The sequence below is a fragment of the Melozone crissalis genome, unplaced genomic scaffold (assembly GCF_028551555.1).
Source record: "Melozone crissalis strain CALT ecotype California unplaced genomic scaffold, PUWL_Pcris_2 ptg000107l_1, whole genome shotgun sequence".
Lineage (NCBI taxonomy): Eukaryota > Metazoa > Chordata > Aves > Passeriformes > Passerellidae > Melozone > Melozone crissalis.
In genome coordinates this window covers 3,145,095-3,169,000 of record NW_026535884.1, presented here as the reverse complement: position 1 = coordinate 3,169,000, position 23,906 = coordinate 3,145,095, and the positions used below count along the sequence as shown (strand labels likewise).

The 23,906-nt window shown below is 47.0% G+C and overlaps 1 protein-coding gene across 1 annotated transcript in view; it reads left to right on the top strand.

Annotated features, from left to right (window-relative positions):
• Positions 1–23,906, top strand: part of PRDM16 (PR/SET domain 16) — a 291,343-nt gene that overhangs the window by 250,400 nt on the left and 17,037 nt on the right. The window contains exons 6-10 of the mRNA XM_054291927.1: positions 4,809–5,007; positions 10,510–10,657; positions 11,402–11,555; positions 15,550–16,951; positions 20,415–20,502. Of these exons, the coding sequence (XP_054147902.1) occupies positions 4,809–5,007; positions 10,510–10,657; positions 11,402–11,555; positions 15,550–16,951; positions 20,415–20,502 (1,991 nt within the window). The remainder of the gene's footprint in view (positions 1–4,808; positions 5,008–10,509; positions 10,658–11,401; positions 11,556–15,549; positions 16,952–20,414; positions 20,503–23,906) is intronic.

Below are 23,906 nucleotides of genomic sequence, written 5' to 3'. Positions count from 1 at the left end.
ATTTCTGCACTTTTTTTTTTTTTTTTTTTTTTTGATGTCAAGGAGAAATCTGAATGAAAACTCACCGCTGTTTTGCATTTCAGTTTCTAGCAGGCTTTCATGTGAACAAGCAAAAAGTGCTCCTTGTTTTCCATCTCTGTCATTATGGAACATTTATCTGGATCTTCCTGCTAACGGTGTCTAGTGCTTTTGCTGCATAATTGCTGTCAAATTATGCCAGGCCAACATTAAATATTTGACTCCTTAATACTTTTTACTTTTCAGCAGGGCTATCTCCCTGCTGCCTCGCACCCCCAGCTCACTTTGGAATTAACAGGAGAGAGAAAATGCAAAATTGTTCCACACAAAGATAATTATCATAAAAATCTTTCCTCCCAACCCCAGCCAAACACAGCAGACCCCTTATCACTGCAGGAATTTTGAGTAGGGCACTTGAACTCCTTTGAGATTCGAGTCTGGTAGATTAGCATGTAGATGCCACATAATTGTGTTCCCCTTGGTTTCTCTGAAAGCTATTAGGCACTGATTTATTTTTCTGTTACATTCCTGCTTTGTCCTGAGTGTTGCTGATGGAACTTCAGATAGGCACATACAACCATAGGTTTGACAAACACGACACTGAGAACAGGCAGCAATTTCGGTGTGACTGGGGCTGCTCTTTTCTTTGCAGCCCCTTCTCCCTGTCACACAGCTCCCTTTGTGAAGGGCAGTATTTTTGTTTTAAAAAAAGGGGGAAACTTTAATGAGAACGTGCTTTGAAGGGTGACCTTTTTATTTTTTGGTACTTAGAGGCAGGGAAAAAAAAAAAGGAACAGCTGAATGAACCTGGAGCCTACAAAGTGGGTGTGAGATGCAGACACAGAATCAACACCGGGTCTCAGCTCAGCCCTGAGCTGGGTTAGGTTTCAGTTTTGCAGGGCATGGGCTGGTCCTAAGCCAGGCTCAGGTCCTTTCCCTGCAGGGTGTTTGTTGAGGAGTCTGGTTTGGGGTTTGCTGGGAATGCCAGAGGAATGGGGGATGGATTTGGAGCAGTTATCATGGAATGGTTTGGGAGCTGAAGGATGAATTTATCCCATCCCATCCCATGCCACGGCAGGGACACCTTCCACTGTCCCAGGCTGCTCCAATCCCCTCCAGCCTGGCCTTGGGCACTGCCAGGGATCCAGGAGCACCTACAGCTGCTGTCCCACCTCATCTGCTTCTCCTCTCTTCAGCCTGAGTGTCACAGACATCTTTTCAGGAAAAATCCTTTCTTTAGGATTTTTTCCTCCTGAGAAGCTGAGAAGCCTCAGGAACAAAATGTAAACAATGGTTATGTGCTGCTGTGGAATGCAACAGGTGGATCTGTGATTGGTCTCATGTGGTTGTTTCTAATTAATGGCCAATCACAGCACAGCTGGCTTGGACAGAGAGCCAAGCCACAAACCTTTGTTACCATTCTTTTCTATTCTATTCTTAGCTAGTCTTCTGATGAAACCTTTTCTTCTATTCTTTTAGTATAGTTTTAATATAATATATATGATAAAATAATAAATCAAGCCTTCTGAAACATGGAGTCAGATCCTCGTCTCTTCCCTCATCCTCAGACCCCTGTGAACACGGTCACATCAGAGCATCAAAACAGGATTTACAGCCAGTGGCAAGATGAAGAACACGTGGCTACAAGGCTTTTAATCATATTTTTGTCAGCTCTCTAAGCCTCCTTTCAATGCAAATTTCTTTTTCCAAACCCAGATACTCTGAAGCACAGGAATTTCTTTTCCTCCCCTCCATCTTTTCCACCTGTGGAAAAGCTGCTGTTTTTGATGTCCTCTTGGATTCTGTGTGATTTGGGTGAGATATGGCAAAGGACCAGGAGAATGAGAAGCTAAATCTCTTTTCTAAAATATTCTTGAGGCAATTAAGATATTTCACCTCTTTCCCTGCTCTGTAAGCTCACAGAAAGGACAAAAATGTGTCATTGTCAATGGTGAGAGCAGGGAAGGGGAGGAAGTTATCAGGGTAACATATCAGCCAGGTATGGAGGAAATTACTCTCCATGGTTGCTCTTCCAAACCCAGAGAGGATTTCTGCTTCCTACAGGAGAGTTTGGATGAAATAAGCTGCAATTAATCATGTAAATCTCAAACTGGAGCAGGGAGAATTCCACCTGGATTTGTGGAAGGAATTTTGTTGCGTTTTCTCTGAAGTCAAAAGAACGGAAAGGAGAAAAAAAAAATCTGTTTCCTCCATTCCAAGTGTTTTCAGGTCTGGGGATTTGCCAGGTGGAGCTTGAGGGACACTGGGAGTTTGGTAGGAGCTTGTTAAGAGGTGAAGGGACCTGGGGCTTCCCAGCCTGGAGGATTTCAGTCACTCCTCCAAAAATTCCATCCTGGTTAAGCCATTGCTGCATTTACAAGAGAGAAAAGAGGGGAAATGCTGGCTCTGAGGTGGAGAAACACCTCACCAGAGAAGTTCCATGTCTCTGGGGTTTGATGCTACATTTTTTTCTTCTTTTCTCTCATAAAAAGTAGTTTGGATTATTTTAATGGTAGTATCTTCATTCTGCTGTTATTGGTGTCCTAATTTCCAGGTTTCCCTCCCCAAGGACATCAGATACACCTTGGTCCTGCTCTACAAAATGCAGCAAAGAGAGAATTTCTCTGAGGAGCAGAGCAGGGCTTGACCCACCCCATGGTGAGGCTGCTGCCAGAAATCTCCGAGTGTATAAACCCTCAAAATGAGCAAAATTGGGGATTTTCTTTCCTCAAGTCTTCTTTTTTTAGTCAAAATCCCTTTGTTGACTGGCTGGACTTTATTTCTTTTTGCACCCCTCTGTTGTGGAGCTGATCTCCTGCAGCCTTGTGGGATCATCCATGTATGAGTGGCTCTGGCAGCCCTGGCAGGCTGCTGGGATGCTAAAACCTCTGCCAAACCCCAAAAATCAGAGCTCCTTGGTTCTGTAAGAGTAAAGTTTTGTGTCAAGTTCTATTATTCAGGAAAAACTCAATCAGCACTGAGAGATGTTTCTCCACATCACCCAACGTACAAAACCCAATCCTTTTGGTGCAATGGCACTCCTGAAGTTCCACCCACATTTAATTCTGCTTTTCTCCAATTACCACAGGGGATATTTTTCATTTCAGGGGATATTTTGCCTGTCATTCCATCGAATATTGAGGGTGGCTCAGCCAGGCTGTGCTGGCTGAGTTTTGGTGATACTTTCTTTTTCAGGGAGGTTTGATTTTCCCCATGTCAGTATTTTCCGTGTAGGTGTGCAGAGGGTGCAGAGGGTTTCCTCTGCCCACATCACTGCTGCAGCAGCCTCTGGGACCTTGCCTTGCTCAGTTTTAAACTCAGGTTTAAGCAGAGAAAAGAGAGATATGAGGTGAGTACCCAGATGGGAGCACAGAGGTCTCAGGGTGTGACACTGCCTGTGGTTCCACTCCTGTCACACTCATAACAAAATTAAACCTGATTTATATAAAACACCATTCCAGGCCTTAAAGCTCAGCCTTTTTGCTCAGTTTTAAACTCAGGTTTAAGCAGAGAAAAGGGAGATGGGAGGTGAGTACCAAGGTAGGAGCACAGGGTGTGACACTGCCCATGGTCCCACTCCTGTCACACTCATAACAAAATTTATCCTGATTTATATAAAACACCATTCCAGGCCTTAAAGCTCAGCCTAAGTTCTTGCAGTTGTGCAGAATTTCATGTAAACAAGTGCAAGGGGGGACTTTGAAGCAAAGGGGTTGAAGATTTTACCCCAAGAACGTGAGCATGGCCACATTCCACCCCAGGGAATGGGGTGCAGAGCAGGAAATGGATCAGCTCCAGCCCAGCATCACCTCTGGCTGCAGCTCTCAGAATATTCCCACTCCTCCCTCAGAGATAAGGCTGCTCCTTCTGGGAGTGCAGCTATCAGAACAAGAGAACCTCAGAGCGTGGAGGAAGAGGGTAGGGGAGGACAGGGAAACGTGGCTCCAGTGACTCACAGGGGGCTGGAAAGCTTCTGTTCCAGGGTGGAGAAACCCAGAGCTATCCCGACTCCCTCACAGAGCTTGTTCTCCTGGAAAATTTACAGCTCTGAGCTGATTGTTTGGCTTGGCACTGTGGTCAGGATGCTGCCTTGTAAACTTAATAATAGCTGCCCTCTTTTTAATTTGTTTGACCTTGACTACAGTAATTTATTATGTGCATTAGAACTTTAAAAAAAAAAAATAAAGAAGGAAAAAAAAAAGCAAAGAGCACAGCAACAAAGCCTTTGGCTGCCTGCTCTTCCTTCCATGGTGCTCTGGGCTGGGACTCCTCGGGCTGATGGAGACCTGAGCTCCTGCAGTGGAAAATTGAGAGGAGAACATTAGACAGACAATTTCTTAGAAAGAAGCTCCTCCAGGTTTGTGCAGTGGCAGTTTGCTCTTCTCACTATCTGTGTTTATACGAGCCTGGCTTGTTCCTTTTTCCCTGACAGCCCCTTCTGAGGAAAACTCATCCATAATTTCAAACCCTCTCCTTGCAGACAAGCGCAACACCCCGGAACGAGCCAGAATTTTGTGTGTCTCCCAATCCCTGCAGGTCCCTCCATCTCAGCAGAGGCCAAGACACAAAGAAAACAAGATCTCCTCTGGTTGTGTGATCTGATTTTTTTTTTTTTCTCTCTTAATGCCTAAAGTGAAAGCAGCTGCTGGCACAGCCTCCCTTGGGTTCTCTCCCCTCTCACTTGCGAATCCTCTCTTTGTTTGTTTGTTTGCTGGCCTGGGGGAGCTTTGCTGCTCCCTGGTTGTGTTTCCCAGGGCAGGGCTGACCATGGGCTGCTGTGTGTGTTGCAGAGGAGCCCTCGTTCCGCTGTGAGGACTGCGATGAGCTGTTCCAGTCCAAGCTGGACCTGCGGCGCCACAAGAAGTACGGCTGCGGGGCCGTGGGGGCCCTCTACGAGAGCCTCAGCGACGACATCAAGCAGGAAGGCCTTGGGGATGGACAGGTCTACGAGTGCAAGGACTGTGAGAGGATGTTCCCCAGCAAATACAGGTACCCACTGACAGCCAGAGCCTCCTCTGGCCTCCCCTCTGTGTCCTGGGCAAAGCGGGGCGATGGGTGGTGGGGAGGACTGAAGGGATCAACCTTTCCTTCATCCTTAGAAACCTTTCCTTACTCTGTATAAACCTTTCCTTTCCCCATAGAAACTTTTTCTTCCTCCATAAAAACCTTTCCTTCCTCCAAAGAAACCTTTCCTCTTTCCATTGAAACCTTTCCTTCCCCCATGAAAACCTTTCCTTCCTCTGTAGAAACCTTTCCTTCCTCCATAGAAACCTCTCCTTGCTCCATAGAAACCTTTCTTCTCCCCATACAAACCTTTCCTTCCTCCATAGAAACCTTTCCCCTTTCTATAGAAACCTTTCCTTTCCCCATAGAAACCTTTCCTCTTTCCATAGAAAACTTTCCTTTCCCTGTAGAAACCTTTCCTTCCTCCATAGGCTTTAGGAATGTTCTTTTTGGGATAAACCTTTTCTTTCCTCCATAGAAACCTTTCCTTCATAGCATTTCAGAATCTTCTTTCTGGAATAAACCTTTCCTTCCTCCATAGAATTTTACAATGTTCTTTTTCATAGAAACCTTTTCTTTCCCCATAGACACCTTTTCTTTTCTCGATAGGCTTTAGGAATGTTCCTTTTGGGATAAACCTGTAATTTCCCCATAGACACCTTTCCTTCCTCCATAGAACTTCAGAATGCTCCTTTTGGGATCAACCTTTCCTTCCTCCATAAGCTTTAGGAATGTTCTTTTTGGGATAAACCTTTCCTTTCCTCATAGACACCTTTCCTTTCTCCATTGCATTACGGAATGTTCTTTCTGGAATAAACCTTTCCTTCCTCCATAAACTTTAGGAATGTTCCTTTGGGATCAACATTTCCTTTCTCCTAGTACCCTCTCCTTTCCCTACAGGGTTTAGGAATGCTCACTTTGGGGCCTCTGTAGCTGTTGGGCAGTGTTTTATTCCACCTTGATTTCACAGACCTGTGCTTTTAATTGCCCGTTGGTAGAAGCACCCAAAGGTTGTTGGTGGGAAGTTTTAGGGGTTCTTTTCTGAGAGCCTTGGGTGGATATTTCCATCTGTTCTCTTGTTCTGAAGGAAAAAAACACCAATATTAGTTCAGTCAACATGTGCATGAAGGCTTCTTTTAAGTTTAATTCTTGGTCATTTGAGATGAGTGGGTTTAAAGAGGTGTCAATGCCCTAAGAACTCGTGATATGGCCATGAGCTCCTGTTTGATCTGGCAGGAACAATTAAAAAACTCTATCCCAATCAAATTTTTAATTTTCTTTGTGTCCACCAAATGTTCTTGTGACAGCAATGTGAAAAGGAAAAGGAAGAAGATTGCAAGCTGGATAACTCCAGCTCATTTTTTAATTTGCAACAATTATTCAGTTATTATGATTATACGGCAACTGTAAATAAGAATTAAACATCTCTTTAAAGGGGAAAATATTTAAACTCAGGTTTTAACTTAAATTTTTTTTTTTTTTTAAAGCAGAATGTGGTAGTAATGAAATGCAGCTTTAACACAGCAATCTTTGAGCTCTCTAATTCATTGGCAAAGTGAGACTCAGATAGTTAAATATTAGGAGCCAGCTTTAAAAGATGAGGAGTTTTTTTAATCAATTTAAGATTGTGTTTATTTGCATCCTAAGCCTTGATAAAAGCCTTTATAAAATTCTATAAAAGCAGAGTTTTCTGTGTTTACCGGAGGCTGAAGTTCTCACATACTCATTTCTTTTGCCTTCTTGGGTGAACAAACCCCGTGCACCACAAAATTTCTTATAAAACTGTGAGAACTGGCAATCCCCTGTCAGGCTCTGCCTGAGCACAGCAAAAACCTCGAGGTTAAAGCCCCTGTTTCGCTTCAGTTTAACATTTAAAAACCTGCATTTGTCACTTTGAACTTAATTACATTGATACATTCAGCTCTTTGATCTGGGTGAGGAAGTGAGGGGGGAAAAAATCTATTTTAAAAGATGCAGAGAAAGGTGAAGGCTGCAGAGCATTCCCTGTATCTGCATGGAAAAGGGCTTGGGAGTTGTAGAATCTGGGATGGATCCTGGGATTCCTGAGTGGGATCCTTTTAGCCCAGTGTGGTTTTTTTAATCCTCATCTCATGGCTCAAATTGGCTACTCTCATTAGAAATAAGAGGCTGCAATTTTCTTCTTTTATTTTTAACTGACAAGACAAGGAGAACTTCCTTCAAATATTTTCAATATTATGGATTTTAGTAAAAATTCCAATTCTTTTATCTATCTGTGTCAGGAACTCTCTCTTCTTTAGCCTCCAGCACTCTCTAATTTTTATGTTAACTAGGAATAACTAATATTTACGTTAACTAGGAATAACTAATTTTTATGCTAACTAGGAATAATTAATATTTATATTAACTAGGAATAACTAATTTTTATGCTAACTAGGAAATAACTAATTTTTATGTTGATTAGGAAATAACCTTTTGAAATATGTGTGTTGTATCCTATTTGTACCCTTTGTGTATGTCTGGCTCTCTAGGGGCCTGAACTGGCACTGTGGCCTTGGAATTTTTCCTTTTAGACCCAATATTTTGGAATAAGTAACATAAAGTTGATTTTTTTTTTTTTTACAAGGGAAAAGAGAGCAGCATCCTCATTCAGCCCTTGACATGCTGGTGGATTGGTGGGGTGGGGAGGAAATGTCCACATCAGTCTCCCCCCATCAATCTGCCAAGTTTAAAGTCACTAAAACACAAAATAAACTCGCTCAAAGTGCCTGGATGGTCTCAGAATTTTTCAAAGTTAACACAGATGAAATCAAGGATGCCACTGGGGACCTGAAATTGAGCATTTAGCAGCTGACTAAATAAATAAATGTTTTGCTAATCCCAGTAGGTACTTGCCTCTGAACAGCATACTAGCTTGTCCATATTTGCTCAAAATAAACTCATAAATCACAGTTAACAGGACCGTATTTTTGGATGTGAATATGAAAATTTTGTGTTACTTTGTGTGTGTTAAAAATCTGGTCATTTTAAGAGCAGCATTTCTTCAGCAAAATGAATATTGCTGCTTTCAAACCACTGGGTTGGCAGTTTATGAGGGGCATGCCCATGAATATGAATTATCTAGCTGGGATTAGAGCTGGTGCTCCAAGGGAAGGGTTTTGGGTGTTGAGTGACCAAGGCTAAAATGATTCCTGGGATCCTGAAATTGCCAGAAATGCCAAGGTATTATCTTCCCTGAAGACTGGCAAGATTTTCCAGTAGTGTTCAGCTTTAATGTTTTTGTAAAAATACAGCCATGCTTTAAAGTTCTGTAGGAATGGTTTAATGTCCATGTGTAGGGTATCAGGCAGGAGCAAATTCCATGTAAGCTGTTTTTTGTTTTTTTAGAAGTCACAGTAAGAGTAATGTTTGTAACTCCTGTTAACCTGCCCCAAAGGAAGGAAAGGATGCAGATTTCCTTCCCTTGTTTCTCAGGGCTGGCATTAGATGTGCAGGATTCCTGACCTGAGATGTGCAGGATTTATGGCTGAGAAGTACAGGATTCTCAGCCTGAAATGTGCAGGATTTCTGGCCTGAAATGTGTAGAATTCCTGGTCTAAGATGTGCAGGATTTCTGTCTGAGAGGTGCAGGATTTCCAGCCTGAGAGGATCAGAATTCCTGGCCTGAGATTTCTGCAGGATTTCTGGCCTCAGAGATACAAGATTTAAGGCCTGAGAGGTGCAGGATTTAAGGCCTGAGAGGTGCAGGGTTTAAGGCCTGAATTATTCAGGTTTTCTGGCTGAGGCATGCAGGATTCCCAGCCTGAGATGTGCAGGATTTAATGTCTGAGAGGTGCAGGGTTTAAGGCCTGAGATGTGCAGGATACCCAGCCCAGGATGATCAGGATTCCTGGCCTGGGATGTGCAGGATTCAAGGCCTCAGACATACAAGATTTAAGGTCTGAGAGATGCAGGATTCCCAACACAAGAGGTGCAGGATTTAAGGCCCAAATTGTGCAGGATTTCTGGATGAGAGGAGCAGGATTCCCAGCCTGAGATGTGCAGGATTCCCAGCCAAGGAGGATCAGGATTCCTGGCCTGCAATGTCCAGTATTTCTGGCCTCAGAGATACAAATTTAAGGCCTGAGAGGTGCAGGATTCCCAACACGAGAGCTGCAGGATTCCTAGTCTGAGAGATGCAGGATTTAAGGTCTGAGAGGTGCAGGATTTAAGGTCTGAGAGGTGCAGGATTCCCCACATGAGAGGTGCAGGATTCCCAGCCTGAGATGAACAGGATTCCTGGCCTGAAAGGTGCAGGATTTAAGGTCCGAGAGGTTCAGGATTCCCAACATGAGAGATGCAGGATTCCTGGAAAAGGAAATGCAAGATTTAATGTGCAGGAATTAATGTCTGAGAGGTGCAGGATTCCTGGGCAGGGAGGAGCAGGTTTCCCATGGCACAGGGAGGGCACTGGAGCCCCAGGTGCCACCCCTGCCATGGCCCTGTGCCAGCAGCCACTGGGGATTGCCATCATCCCCTGGTCTGGAGACTCTCCAGTTGGCAGAAGGTGAAATTGCTGAGTGAAGTAATCAAAGACGTCTGACATTTAGAAGTGAAACGTGTTTGCACCTTATCATGTTTCCTCCCAACGGTGAGTCCCTGTGTTCTGGGAAGCCGTGGGCCTGCTGCCCATGAAAATGGACACATGAGAGGCTCAGCAGCAGCAAATCTTTTCTTTCTCCAGGGGAGATGACACAAAAAGTGCCCATTCTTCCCTTCAGGGATCTCTAGGGTCACGGCTGGGTTTACTTTCCTTTTCCCCTGTGAGAATGGACTCAGGGATTTATAAGACGCATAAATACCCAGTCATTTTGAGGCAGAAGAGGGCATTTTCCACCAATGAAACAAATCTCAAAAACCTCAAATGTTTGGGTGTCACTGCTCTTCTCACAGTCGAGGGGTTTGGAACACAAACCATGTGAGGAACCACTGAGGGAGCTGGGGGTGTTCAGCCTGGAGAAAAGGAGATTCAGAGGTGACCTTGTTACTCTCTGAAACTCCCTGAAAGGTGGCTTTGTTCAGGAGTTGGGCTCTTTCTCCAGGAAGTGACAGAACCAGAGGACGCAGCCTTAAGTTCCACCAAGGGAAATACAGGTTGGATATTAGGAAAAAGTTTTTCACAAAAAGAGTGATAAAGTCCTGGAATGGCTGCCCAGGGAGGTGGTGGAGTCACCATCCCTGGGTGTGTTTAACAAAGCCTGGATGTGGCACTGGGTGCCAGGGTTTTGTTGAGGTGTTGAGGCTGGGTTGGACTTGATGATCTTGAAGGTCTCTCCCACTCTAGTAATTCTGTGAATTCTGTGAATTTTATGAGCTGCTCCCTTCCTGCTCTGAGGCACCCAGAAACTGGAAAACCCCCAGGCCCCACAGCTGGCTCTCTGTCACCATCTCTGTCACCTCTTTGGGTCTCAGACCTGCCTCAGTACCTGCTCTGGGTGGTCTGAAGCTCAGCCTGTGTCTCTTTGCCAGCCTGGAGCAGCACATGGTGATCCACACCGAGGAGAGGGAGTACAAGTGTGACCAATGTCCCAAGGCTTTCAACTGGAAATCCAACCTGATTCGTCACCAAATGTCTCACGACAGTGGGAAACGGTTTGAATGTGAAAACTGTGTTAAGGTACAGTGAGAACATGGTCGGCTGGGGGATGCACCTGGGGGAGGGTGCTGGGACCTGGGGGTGCAGGACACAGTGTCCATTGGGGGATTCAGCTGGGGAGGGTGCTGGGATTTGGGGAAGAGGGTGCAGGATACAGTGTCTATTGGGGGAATTCACCTGGGACCATGAACACTCGAGGAGGTGCCATAGACCTGTCAAACCATGAGCACCCCACACTTGAGGACATGCACAGACCTGTCCTACCATGAGCACCACCCACCTGAGGAGGTGACACAGACTTGTCCAACCATGAACACTCAAAGAGGTGCCACAGACCCGTCAAACCATGAGCACCACACACTCAGGACTCAGGGAAGTGCCACAGACCTATTCAGCCATGAGCACCACGCACTCAGAGAGGTGCCACAGACTTGTCCAACCATGAACACTCAAAGAGGTGCCACAGACCCATCAAACCATGAGCACCACACACTCAAGACTCAGGTAGGTGCTACAGACTTGTCCAACCATGAGCACTTGAGGAGGTGCTACAGACCTGTTCAATCATGAGCACCACACACTCAGGGATGTGCCACAGCCTGGCAGAGCACGAATGGAGCTCTTTCATTACCTCTCCTCACCTGTCCACTCCGCGCTCCTCAAACCACGAGCACCACTGCACAAAACCCTAACAAAATCAATTTTCCACATGCAGGCTCTTCTCCTGATGCTTTCCCCTTGTTCTGAAGGCATTTTCCCCCGCAGGTGTTTACGGACCCCAGCAACCTCCAGCGGCACATCCGCTCGCAGCACGTGGGCGCGCGGGCCCACGCCTGCCCCGACTGCGGCAAGACCTTCGCCACCTCCTCGGGCCTCAAGCAGCACAAGCACATCCACAGCACTGTCAAACCTTTCATATGTAAGTTGTCACGGCCATCACCAGCCTGTAATTGCAGGGATCCTGCAGGGCCCCCCCCAGCCCTCCCATCCCCGGCCGCTGTAATTTTATAGCTCGGAGCACAAGATGAATTTTTTTCTCTTTTTTTTTTTTTTTGCATGCTCCCCTGTTTTTTCAGTAAACATTCGTGGCAGTTTTTGACTTTCTTGACAAGTTAAAAGCTGAGTCTCTCAGCGGTCACAGCGATGCCATTTTCTCATATCTTTTCTTTCTCTCGTCTTTTTTTTTTTTTTTGCTTTAATCGCTTTCGAATGTTCCTGTTGGTGACATAAATAAATAGCTGGCACAGCCTGATCGAAATGTTTTACAGGGGTGCCTCAAATCCTGGAGCCGATGTAAAGAGCTTGGAATAATCACAGAGATGAGAAGGTGTTTTTTTCCAAAAAAGAAAGTTTTTTCTTCTTTATTTACTGCATGCTTCATCTAGATAATGCTGGGAGCCAAATAAACAGCAGATGAACTGTGTCCTCAGCGCTCTCCTTGGTGGGATATTTCCAGAAGGGCATTTTCCCTGGAGAGCCACCCATCTCAGTCCTTGTCATTCCTAGGGCTGTATATTTTTTTTAATTGACACAGCACCCATTGGGTTTGGATAACTGTGCAGGGAGGTGGATGGTGTCACAACAAAGCCCCAGGAACTTTAGGGATCACTTCCTGACACTTCAGAACACGTTGCTCAGGCACGGGTCGGGATCTGGGTTTGATTCCAGGCTTTGATGTTACGGTAGGGAAGCCACTGAACCCCCTCCTGCCTTTTTCCCCCTGTTGGAATAATGGGAACAGCATGGAGAAATATCCTGGGAGACTCATTTCATTAATGTCCCTCGGTAATCAGTGTCCTGAGATAATCAGCTGGGTGTCAGCAGAGGAAGAAGAAACTCCTCTCATTCATTTTGCCGCAATCTTTCACTGGGCACATGAAAGGGATAATTTGACTCCCAGGATTGCTGCAGGGAAGATGAGGAATTTCTCCTCATAATCTCCTCACTCTCACCTCATCAAAATTAGGGAGTTGTCAGAGCAAATCGGAGTGTGCAACAACTGCAGAGGGATCCTGCCTGGACAGATATGTCAGGTTGTTTTGTCCATCAATGTGGAATCCATTAACAGCTTCAAATCCACAGGCAGGATTCACCAGGAAGTTGGTTCTTTTTTTTTTCCCTGTTTTTCTCTTGGTTGTTTCCCTGTTCAGTGGAAGAAAAGGGGTCTAAGTGTGTTGCTGTTTAATTTTTTACAATATTATATTTGGCTTTCAAAAGACCCCAAACCTGTAGCTTTATAACTGCAGAAATCAGGAGGGCAAGAAAGGCCGTTCTGCATGGAATTACTAAATCATTGGATAAGTGGAGATTTAACAGAATTTTTTCCAGTTTTCCTTATTTTAGAAGGCTGATGTGAGCTCTCAGAGCTCTAGCACTTCTCTTTATTGAAAAATGGAAGAATTCTGGAATCATGGAATGGTTACAGTTGGAAAAGACCTCTGAGATCATCAAGTCCAACCCTTAACCCAGCACTGCTGTGCTCATCACTAAAGCACATTCTTAAGTGGTTTTTTGAACAATTTCAGGGATGGTGATAACTGATTCCCTTGGAAAAAAGAAAAAAAGCAGAGATTGTTGTTTTTAAGAGACAATCATGGAAATAAAATTCAGCAGTGCTGAATTTTCATGTAAAATAAGTTCAGTAGTTCTTCTTTTAAGAGCTCTGTTTGAATATTTTTAAAGAAAACTCTTTAAAATGGGGTAAAAAGGCCAAATAAACCTTTTCTCTGCAAGTAGCTGAAATAATACTTACAGCAGCCATAAAACTCTGTGTATGCACTAAGAGCAGTTCAGGAGACCTGATCTGAGATTTTAAAATTATTAGCATTGGCTCAATAATAATCCAAATAATCCAAAAATTAGGATTGGCTCAAACATCCAAACTCTTGTGATGACTTTCTTGTCCTGTTTGTGTTTCCCTGCAGCTCTGGGCCGTGTCAGGGCCAAACAATTAAATACTCTGGGGACAAAACGGCCTGAATTTACAGTGCAGTCAGAAAGCAGAGCCTTTAGTGACACTCCTTTGAATTTTGGGGTGCTCATCTGAACTGAAATGTCAAATTCATTGAATTTTATCCACCTCTGCTTTGAATTTCAATTGGAATTTATTATATTATTGTATTTTTGAGCTGCTAGTGAAATACTCTCCCACCAATCATTCAATATTCAAGCACTGAAGTAAATTCTAAAGATTTAGGAGAAAATACAGAGAAAATCATGCTCACATGCACCTATCAGTAAAGCTGGGAGGAAGGAAGGAGCACTGAGCAGTCCCTGAGCTGGAGTGTCAGGGCTTGGATTCATGTCCTTGCCTGTCCCAAGCACAAACAATGTCCTTCCCCTGCTTTGTCTCAGTTTCCCTGCTCACAAAAGGGTGATAACAGCAGTTCCCCGGGGGAAGGAGCGTGCTAACTCACCACCACATTTATTCCCATGTTGAAAGAGGCACCAGATAATAAAAAAGTCACTGTGTTTTGATGTGTAGAAAACTTTGGGGTGGGATTTCTGTCTCGCTTTGCCCTGCTTCTTCCACAGCAGCAAGTCTGGAGGTGAAAAAGGGGTCATAAAAATCCATGTTTTGAAAGCTTGGTATTTACAGGTTGTTAGAGAAAACACTGATGTGGCTTCAGTTAGTGGGGCAGGGGTGTTGGACTGATTTAAAGGATTAAAAAAAGAGATCCCAGTCCTGGCAGAAGCCGGGGGATTTATAGAGCATCCCCCTGCAGGGGTTGTGTACCACTGAGGGCATTAAGGAAGGGCAGGTTTGATTAAATGAGGCAAAGTTCTTCTCCCTCCAGCCCTCAGTGCTTCCTGCCATGCTAGGACTAATGGGAAGCAGATGAGCTGGGGTAAATAGATGTTATCACTAAAAATGTATGATTAGGGCAAAGATGTTCTGAGGGGACTGGAGCATCTTCCCTCTGGATCTGGGCTGAGGGATTTCTTCAGCCTGGAGATCTCACAGCACCTTCCAGGACCTGCAGGGGCGACAGGGAAGATGGAGAGGGACTTTGGAGTGACAGGACAAGAGGGAATGCATTCAAACTGAAATTTGAATTTAAGTTGGATATACAGAAGAATTCTTCCCTGTGAGGGTGGCAAGGCCCTGGCACAGGCTGTCCAGAGAAGCTGTGGCTGCCCCTGGATCCCTGGAAGTGTCCAAGGCCAGGAGCAACCTGGGACAGTGGGAGGTGTCCCTGCCCGTGGCAGTGGGTAGGATGAGATGGGCTTTATGCCCCTCCCAACCAAACCATGATAATCTTCCCTGAAAATTCCCCCAGACTTTGAGCAGAGCTAGCACATCCCCTCAGATTTCTGTGGATTGAGAGATTCTCCAGGATGGGCTTCATCCAAAGGGAGAGGCGGTGATGTTCCACCGCTCTTCAGGGCGGGGAGATCTCAGGGATGGGGCAGTGTGGGGACAGGCTGGTGAATCCCTGCCACTTTTTCCTGTTAATTTCATATGGCTTTTGTTGTTGGTTCCTGTTGACGCTTTAGGTGAGGTCTGTCACAAGTCCTACATGCAGTTCTCCAACCTGTGCCGCCACAAGCGGATGCACGCGGACTGCCGCACCCAGATCAAGTGCAAGGACTGCGGGCTTGAGATGGGCTTTATGCCCCTCCCAACCAAACTATTCTGTGATTCCATGATAATCTTCCCTGAAAATTTCCCCAGACTTTGAGCAAAGCTAGCACATCCCCTCAGATTTTTGTGGACAGAGAGATTTTCCAGGATGGACTTTATTCAAAGGGAGAGGCGGTGATGTTCCACTGCTTTTTGGGGTTGGGAGATCCCAGGGATGGAGCAGACGGGGCGGTGTGGGGGCGGGCTGATGAATTCCACAGCAAATCAGTGCTGTTCTTTCCCGTTAATTTCATATGGCTTTTGTTGTTGGTTCCTGTTGACGCTTTAGGTGAGGTCTGTCACAAGTCCTACACGCAGTTCTCCAACCTGTGCCGCCACAAGCGGATGCACGCGGACTGCCGCACCCAGATCAAGTGCAAGGACTGCGGGCAGATGTTCAGCACTACCTCCTCCCTCAACAAGCACCGGCGCTTCTGCGAGGGCAAGAACCATTACAGCCCCGCCGGCATCTTCGCCCCCGGCCTCCCCCTCACGCCCACCTCCATCATGGACAAATCCAAGCCCTCTCCCAACCTCAACCACGCCAGCCTGGGCTTTAATGAGTATTTCCCGTCCCGCCCGCATCCTGGCGGGCTCCCGTTCTCACCAGCACCTCCAGCATTCCCTGCCCTCACCCCGGGATTTCCTGGGATTTTTCCACCTTCTCTGTACCCCAGGCCCCCCTTGTTACCGCCCACGCAGCTGCTCAAAAGTCCCCTCAACCACACTCCGGACGCGAAGCTCCCCAGCCCCCTTGGGAACCCGGCGTTGCCCCTGATCTCCTCGGTGAGCAACAGCAACCAGGCTCCTTCAGGGGAGGAGAAATGTGAAAGCAGCCTGGAAAACTCCTACCTGGAGAAGCTAAAAGCCAGGAACAGTGACATGTCCGATGGCAGTGACTTTGAGGATGTCAATACGACCACGGGCACGGATCTGGACACCACGACCGGCACGGGCTCTGACCTGGACAGTGACGCGGAGAGTGACAGGGACAAAACGAAAGACAAGAGCAAACAAATGGAGACCAAGGCAGATTTTGTCAGCAGCTCGGTGTCTGCCAGCTCCACCAACACCACGAGCGAGATTCCTCTCTTCTATTCTCAGCATTCCTTCTTTCCTCCCCCCGAGGAGCACCTGCTGCCCACCACGGGCGCTGCCAATGACTCCATTAAAGCTATCGCCTCCATCGCAGAGAAGTATTTCGGGCCTGGCTTTATGGGCATGCAGGAGAAAAAGATGGGTTCGCTCCCGTATCATTCCATGTTCCCCTTCCAGTTCCTCCCCAATTTCCCCCACTCCCTCTACCCTTTCACGGAGCGGACCCTCAATCACAACTTGCTGGTCAAGGCAGAACCAAAGTCACCCAGGGACCTCCACAAAGTCGGTGGCACCAGCTCGGACTCCCCCTTCGATCTCACCACGAAGCCAAAAGAGATTAAGCCAATCCTGCCGCCCCCCAAGGTCCTCCCAGCCCCGTCCTCAGGGGAGGAGCAGCCACTGGATCTGAGCATTGGCAACCGCATCCGAGCCAGCCAGAACGGAGGGAGAGAGCCACGGAAAAACCACATTTATGGGGAGAGGAAGCTGATGGCAAGTGAGGTCTTACCTAAGATTTCCCAGTCCCAGCTGCCTCAGCAGCCTTCCCTGCACTACGCTAAGCCATCGCCCTTTTTCATGGACCCCATCTACAGGTATTAACATACCCTGCCTTAAGCCCTTCCCTAACCAGCTCCTTTTCCAGCTGACACCACACTCTGAGGCAGGAGAGATTGCAGGTTGGTTGGGAAGAACAGTTGAGCATCTCCTGTTGTTGTTTGTACTTCTCCATACTTTGAATTTCCTGAATGGAAAGGCCTGAGTAATTGCAAGGAGCCCTCATAATCAGTGTGTAAAGAGCACATCCTTATTTTGATAAAGAAGAAACTTGACCTATTTAAGGACTCTCCCACGAGCCATCGCTAAGATGGCACTTCTGCTGGAGAAATTCCAGAGGTTTGATTCGATAAGAATGCAGAGTTCAGATTGCCTCGGAGCCCTGGGCTCTCATGGCTTGGGAATGAGTCAGGAGCCCTGGGAGCCTGGAAATGCAGCTCTCCCACTGACTGTCTCAAGGGCCTTTTGTGAGCCAGTTCACCTTTCTTTCTCCCTCCCTCCCTTTTCCTTTCTAATGCCATTTCTTGGGGTTTTTTCCGAGCTGCTGGTGCAGACCCAACCTGCCGAAACACGTTACTCTTGGAGTAACAAGTACTGTGTAAACACATGGTAGCGTGTTACTACCCAGATCTCTCCCAGATAGATTTCTCACAGATTTATCTTTCTTGGGAGATAGCAAGGCCTTTCTGGTGTCACTTGAACAGATGGTTCTGAGGAGGGCCTGATGCGTTACGTCAGAATGAGCTGAGCATGCAAGGCGTGTGTAGAGCAGGCTGGGTGAAGTTATCCAAATGTCAGCTCAACTTCCAGAAGGAATCAGTTCAGGAGGAGGCAAAAAGGGAAGACTTTGGCCTCTTGTTGCTTGAGAGCTTTTCATAAAACCTGTTCCCAAAGGGAACTATTATAACGTTGTGGTGAGGGTAACAGTAAATTTGTGTGTTACCCATCCTGGCATTGATTTTGGATAAGGTGGATACGGCACGTTTAATTTTAGCAAAGCCCAGTGAAAAGGCATGTCCTGAATCAGTTTGATTTAGACATTAACACATCTAAATTAGCCATTACCATGTCTAAAGGCTCCACAGCATCCATCTGGATACATGTGCTTATCCTGGAGCACTCCTGGACTCAGTTCATGGAGGTGAATGCTTTGTCCTTGCATTCCTTGTCATTGCTGTGCCCAGCCTGCTGGGAGGTTTCTGGCTGTTCCCCTGCAGGATCTGCCTCATCCCTGGCACTGGAAAACCTCAGAGCCACCGTGGTGTGATGGTGGGATGGGCACTCAGAAGGCTGTGAGCACCACGACAGCCTAGATGTCACCGGCTGCTGTCACAGGGCTGATAACTGTGGGGAAAAGTGATGTCAGTGTCTGGCCAGGCCAAGGAGCTGTCGGCTAGGATGAGGATTAGTGAGCCCTCACTGCTGGCTAAATGAGTGTCTCTGGCTCTGCCAGCTCACGGGGGTGACGTGCCCACACCGTGCCATCTGAAATGGGGACACCTCAGGAGGTGCCGTGTCCTGCCTGGCACCCACCGTGGCCATCTCCTCCTGGAGAAATCAGGCATGGTGGGAACAGCGTTCATAAAAACTACTCCTGCGGGGGAAAAAATAAAAGATCAATAAATGGGATAGAAAGGCAAAAGAATCTTTGTAGGATCCTGCCACCTTTGGGCATTCTCAGCAGGAATGCTGAAATAACACGGCTTGGAAAAGCCGCTGCCAATTAAAACAGCGGCCTCGGGAAAACCGTAAAGGCCCAGAAGACAGATGGAAGCGAAGGATGGGGGCATCGCTTGTTGCATTCCATGGGATGCACATAGTTTTAGTCATGTGTTAAAATAGAAAGTCAGCGGTGGCGTTGCTCGCGAATCAGACTTCTGATGTAATGAGTGAAACAGCCCAGCTTCCAAGTCCCAGCTTGAAAAATATGGAAATATTTTGTTTCTAAACTTCCCTTTATCAGACTCTCTCACATCATTTGGCTCCTCCGTTTTTTTTTTTCTCCCAAAGGCCACTTAAATCCTTGACATTTTCTCCTGGTGATATAATTTAATGCGGCCAGACAGTCTGAAATGGGGGCAGTTTTTAGCTCAGCCCGTGGGGGTGACGTTCTCAGGCACTGGGCTGAAACCATCGGCTTAATCCTCCATGCGCTGCGGAATTCGGCTCTGACGGGGACGTTTGGACCTCGTGTTTCCATTCCTGGGGCTGGGAGATGGCAGAGATGGGGAAATGCTGTCGGTTCACCAGGTTTTACGCGCACGGAGCAGGCAGGGCTCTGCTGGGATCGGGGATGTTCCTTTATGGAAAGCAAAGCTGGGCTGGTCAGAGGGGCTCAGGGAGCAACTTTTTACTTATTCTTTGGGTTTTTTGGCAACTCAGACCCATAAAAGCACGTACTTTCCAAAGCCCCCTAATTCTGTCTGCGTTTCCAACCCAGCTCTTCTCTTTTCCCTCTACCGAAGAAGAATTAAATGCAGATTAAGCACAGTTCGCTGACTGCACTCGGCAGGGCTCTTCTTTAAACTCTTTGGTAATTTGATCCACACACCAATCAGCTGAAATGCAGTAAAAGTAATTTGCTCTCAATTTATGCTAGACTAATGTAGTTAAAAATCATTCTTACTCTTGGATTTCTGCTGCTTTAGCTGGATGGACTCAATTCCAACCGTTTAAAGATGCAGCTGTGTTTGTTGGAGTTACTTTCTCAACACTTTTTTTTCCCTTAGAGAACATCTCAGTTTGTCTTTTTTGTGATTCCACACCTCCATTTCCCTGCAAGTAGAATATTTTGTGGAAGCAAAGCCAATATTTTCAAAAATAGGAGCCTCACTTTAGGGTCATTTCTGCATCTCGATGCTTAAACATGAAATATTTGAGTGGGCCAAGGTGATATCAGAAGAACTCAGGTTTCTGAGCCACTTCAGAATTCTCCCACCAGTCCCTCACTTTTTAAATCGTTGTTCACATGGGCTTGCCAAAGAAACTCAATGCAAATTATCTCTCAGCTGCGAGGGAGGAAACAAATATGAAACACCTAATGATTTCAGCACGCTTGGGGCTGCAGAGTCTGGCCCAGTGTTAACGCTTCAGATAAATGCAAGCTCTCAAAGACAATTCTTTTTTTTTTTCCATGTGGGGGCTGCCTGCTGTGGACCCTAGAGCTTCTCCTGCTCAGACAGTTTTGCTCTAAATGCAAGGTTTTCCATGACCTTTCTCAACAGCAGAGGTTTACAAACCACTGCAGCAGAGCAGGAGCAAAATGTTTTCTTAGTCATCAGCCTGAAGGCTTAAAAAATTACTGCCCAAAGGAGGGGATTTGTGTTCATGTTGTTCCCAGTGCTTTTTGTGGGGCAATTGTGCATCAGATTCAGTAGTGTCCAGCAGAAGGGGGTGTAAGATGTTTTTGTGAGTAAGAGAATAACCCTGTGTGCAATTTCAGCCCAGCGTGGCTGTGTGGGGCTGCCTGTGGGGTATGTAACCCTCTGTGTTGTTGTCCAGCAGGGTGGAGAAGCGGAAGGTGACAGACCCCGTGGGTGCCCTCAAGGAGAAGTACCTGCGACCCTCCCCGCTGCTTTTTCACCCCCAGGTAAAAGCAGGGATGCTGCTGATGGGATGCTGGGGTGGAGCTGGTACACACTGGGACCACTGGGATCACTGGGATCAGGCTGTTCCTCATCCTAAGACCTGACTGGAAACTCCACTGTTCTCTACCAGTTCCTTCCAGACACACTTAATGCACAGTTTGAAGATGATGGCAGCTGTACCAGAAACACAGGGATGAGGTCTGGGCAGCTCATAGGCTCTGCCAAACTCCACAGCCCACAATTCCTGCATGGTTTTTCCTTTGGGAACACCTGTGGGTGTCATTTGCAGTGGTAGAAGGTGGAGAAGAACTGCCCAGCCCCAAGGCAGCAGCATTTTCCACCTTCCTGAATTTCCCACATCATGAGGAGAGTGCGGCAGTGCAGGGCAGTGGGTTCAGCTGTGCGTGTCCCTCCTGCTATGCCCAGGCTGGGATCCCAGCTCCCTGCTCCTCATTGTGCTCTCCTTTATAGTCACAAGCATTGTTCTCCCCTGATAATGTTTCCCACCTTAGATAAATAACCTGCAGGTTTGTGAAATCTGGGTCCTGGTGGCTTTCACAGCTAAACTTAGTTCCCGCATTGTTTCGCACCAGCCTCAGAGTTTGGTTAATAACTTCCCCTGATTTTTCCTTCATCCAGGCTGGATAATGGTGACAGGCTGGCCAGGAACATCCTGTGTTTGTGTGGCTTAGAATAGTGGGGATATCTGCCTGTAAAGAATCTGATAGCAGGGAGGAGCCAGCGTGGCAAAGCAACCCAAGGAGACGATGAGAAACATTCAGACCCCAAGCAGGAGCAAGCTCTGGGTGGAAGGTTGTTAACATTGTTCCTGAAACCCTGACCACGTCCTCTTCCCATGGCAGTGGAAAGATCTGCAAGGTCTGGTTATCTCTAGCTGCTTATCACACAGAATAGCCTCAAATTCACAATCACTCCAGCCCAAAGCTTCCTGATAACTGATTTTTAATAATGATTTTTAATAAGGCGGGCGCTGTGCTCAGATCACTCGATCTGGAGAGGCGCCGTTCCCATGCTGCAGTCAATCAGGTATTTCAGACACAGCAAAGGAACACCAGGCATTTGTTCCAGAATATGAGAGATTTGTACCACCAGATCTCTTCCAGCATTATCACAGAATCTCCAGTATAAATATCCTGAGCTGGAAGGACCATCCAGTCCAACCTGTGCCCTGCACAGGACACTCCAACAATCCCACCCTATGTCTGAGAGCTCTGGCAGCCTTGAGGCCGTGACCATTCCCTGGATCCAGCATTGCTAAGAATTCTGGATCCTGGATCCTTTCCCAAGAAATCACATTTTCAGGGTTCCTGCTTCTGCTTTCTTCATTAGGACCAACGGTGGAGTCACGTTGGTCCTAAACCATAAACCAACCAGTCAGAGTCACGTTCTACCCAGGCTTTTCTCACTCCAAACACGAGTCTGGTCTCAGCCTTTTCCTCTGTGACTAATCCCCAGCTCTCTCAGAGTGCCCTCACCGGGATGTGATGAAGCCAGAAGATGTGATAAAAGCGTTCAGGAGATGTTTCCTCTCTCAAAATGAATTTCAGGCAGCTCTTATTTCTTAGCCAGTCGTTGGCAGAAGTTCCTTTGCTCCCTGGGAGCTTTCCTACATTGTCTATTCCAAATGAAACTCTGGACAACATAAATAACCCGTGTAACTTTTTGATAACTTAATGGAAAGCCTTTCCTCACCTGTTAAGTTTCTTTTCTTCCCCCTTTCTGTTTTATTATAACCAGGCAGTTGTTCCCTAAATAGCAAAGTGCCTTTGCCACTGGAGAGGCCGTGGCCAGTGTTTAGAATTTTAAAACCAGCCTACAGCTCTCAAGCCAGCAAATATCTCTGACTAAGTGCCTAAAGAACAGGGCACAACAAAGGAGAGCTCCAGGTACCTGGGTGAAGGGCTGAGAGCTCGGCTCTGAAAGGTCCGGAGAGCTTTTTAACGTGATGGTTTTGTTGCATGACTGGCAGCTGGGGCAGAGCTGGTGCTGTAAATGATCAAGTAACCTTTTCAAGTGGCTGGTGCTAAGTATTACTTACTATTTATCATGGGCTGGGAGCCTCCAGCTAAGGGGCTGTGGATCTATTATCGAGAAATGGGGGTTACTACTCCTCTTTTTTAACAGCTTATGAATGCTTGTCAGCCCTCACAATGTCTTCAGGGGTGATTAAGACAACTTTTTTTTTTCACAGCCATATATTTTTAAACAATATCTTCCCCCTCTGCCCCCCCACCCCCACCCCAAGCCTTTTAAAGCCCAGTTTAATAAAGTGTAAACGTGCAAAAGGTCAGCCCTTCCTGTACAATCGAGCATCTCAGGGTGATGTATGGCTTCCTACTGCCTTCCGCTCCTCGCTGCCGCCCCGGCTGCCTCCGCCTGTCCCACTGATGTCAGCGCGGCCAGGAGGCAGCTTTATTGCTGCCTTGTTTGTTTTAGCCCTCTCTTCTGCCCCTGGTATCTCCAGAGTGCTCTCAGGAGTGCACAGAGCTGGACGTCGGAGGAGCCAGCGCTGTTCTCTGAGCCGTACTGCTCGCTCAGACTTGGATTTCCTGCTGCGCTGTAATGAAAGTAAAAGTGCTGTTCTTTAGGCAGGATTTTTATGCAGATTCATTTTTTACTTTTTTGCACATGGCCCAGCTTCATTCTTTCCTTTTCTGCTTTCTCCTGTATCTCCAGGGGTTTCCCTTTCTCCCTCTTTCTGGTGCGGTGTTTAATCTCGTGTCTGTGAGAACAAGGCCAAGTCCCACAAAGTGAATCTGAGCAAGCATCCAGGGTCATTCTGCTTGGTGTCCGAGCTCCAGGCCTGCATGCCAGCTGCTCCCAGCCCAAAGGGATGTGTAGGATGTGTAGGTGTTGCCCCTCCTGCCCGTAACTCACCCAGCCACCGCTCACATCCAGGGGTTTGGCTGGAGCTCCCTTTGACTCCAGGAAACTCAGCAACCTCCCTCCCATCCTTCCATCACCTTTAGGAGCTGCTGAACCTTTCCTAGCCATAATTAAAGTGTTGGCCTCTTCACCAGCAAGCTCCCTGTGGATCCATTCCATCCTGAGCCTGATCCCAACTCCTCCTCTTCCCCTCTTCACCCCTTCCACCTCTCCTCTCCTCTCCTCTCCTCTCCTCTCCTCTCCTCTCCTCTCCTCTCCTCTCCTCTCCTCTCCTCTCCTCTCCTCTCCTCTCTCAGCTCCTATCACACATCCTTCCCACTCCACTCTGGCCAGGATTCTTCTGCTTTGGGCCCAAAACTTGCCTGTTCCCCCTTTCCTGGGTTTGTGTCCCTGCCTGCCCACCCACCCCTCACTGCCCTGTCCTTCTGAGCCCCCAGGATGCTGTAGGAGAAATCAGAACTCCCAAGACTTTGGTACTGAGTTCTACCTCAGGCATCTG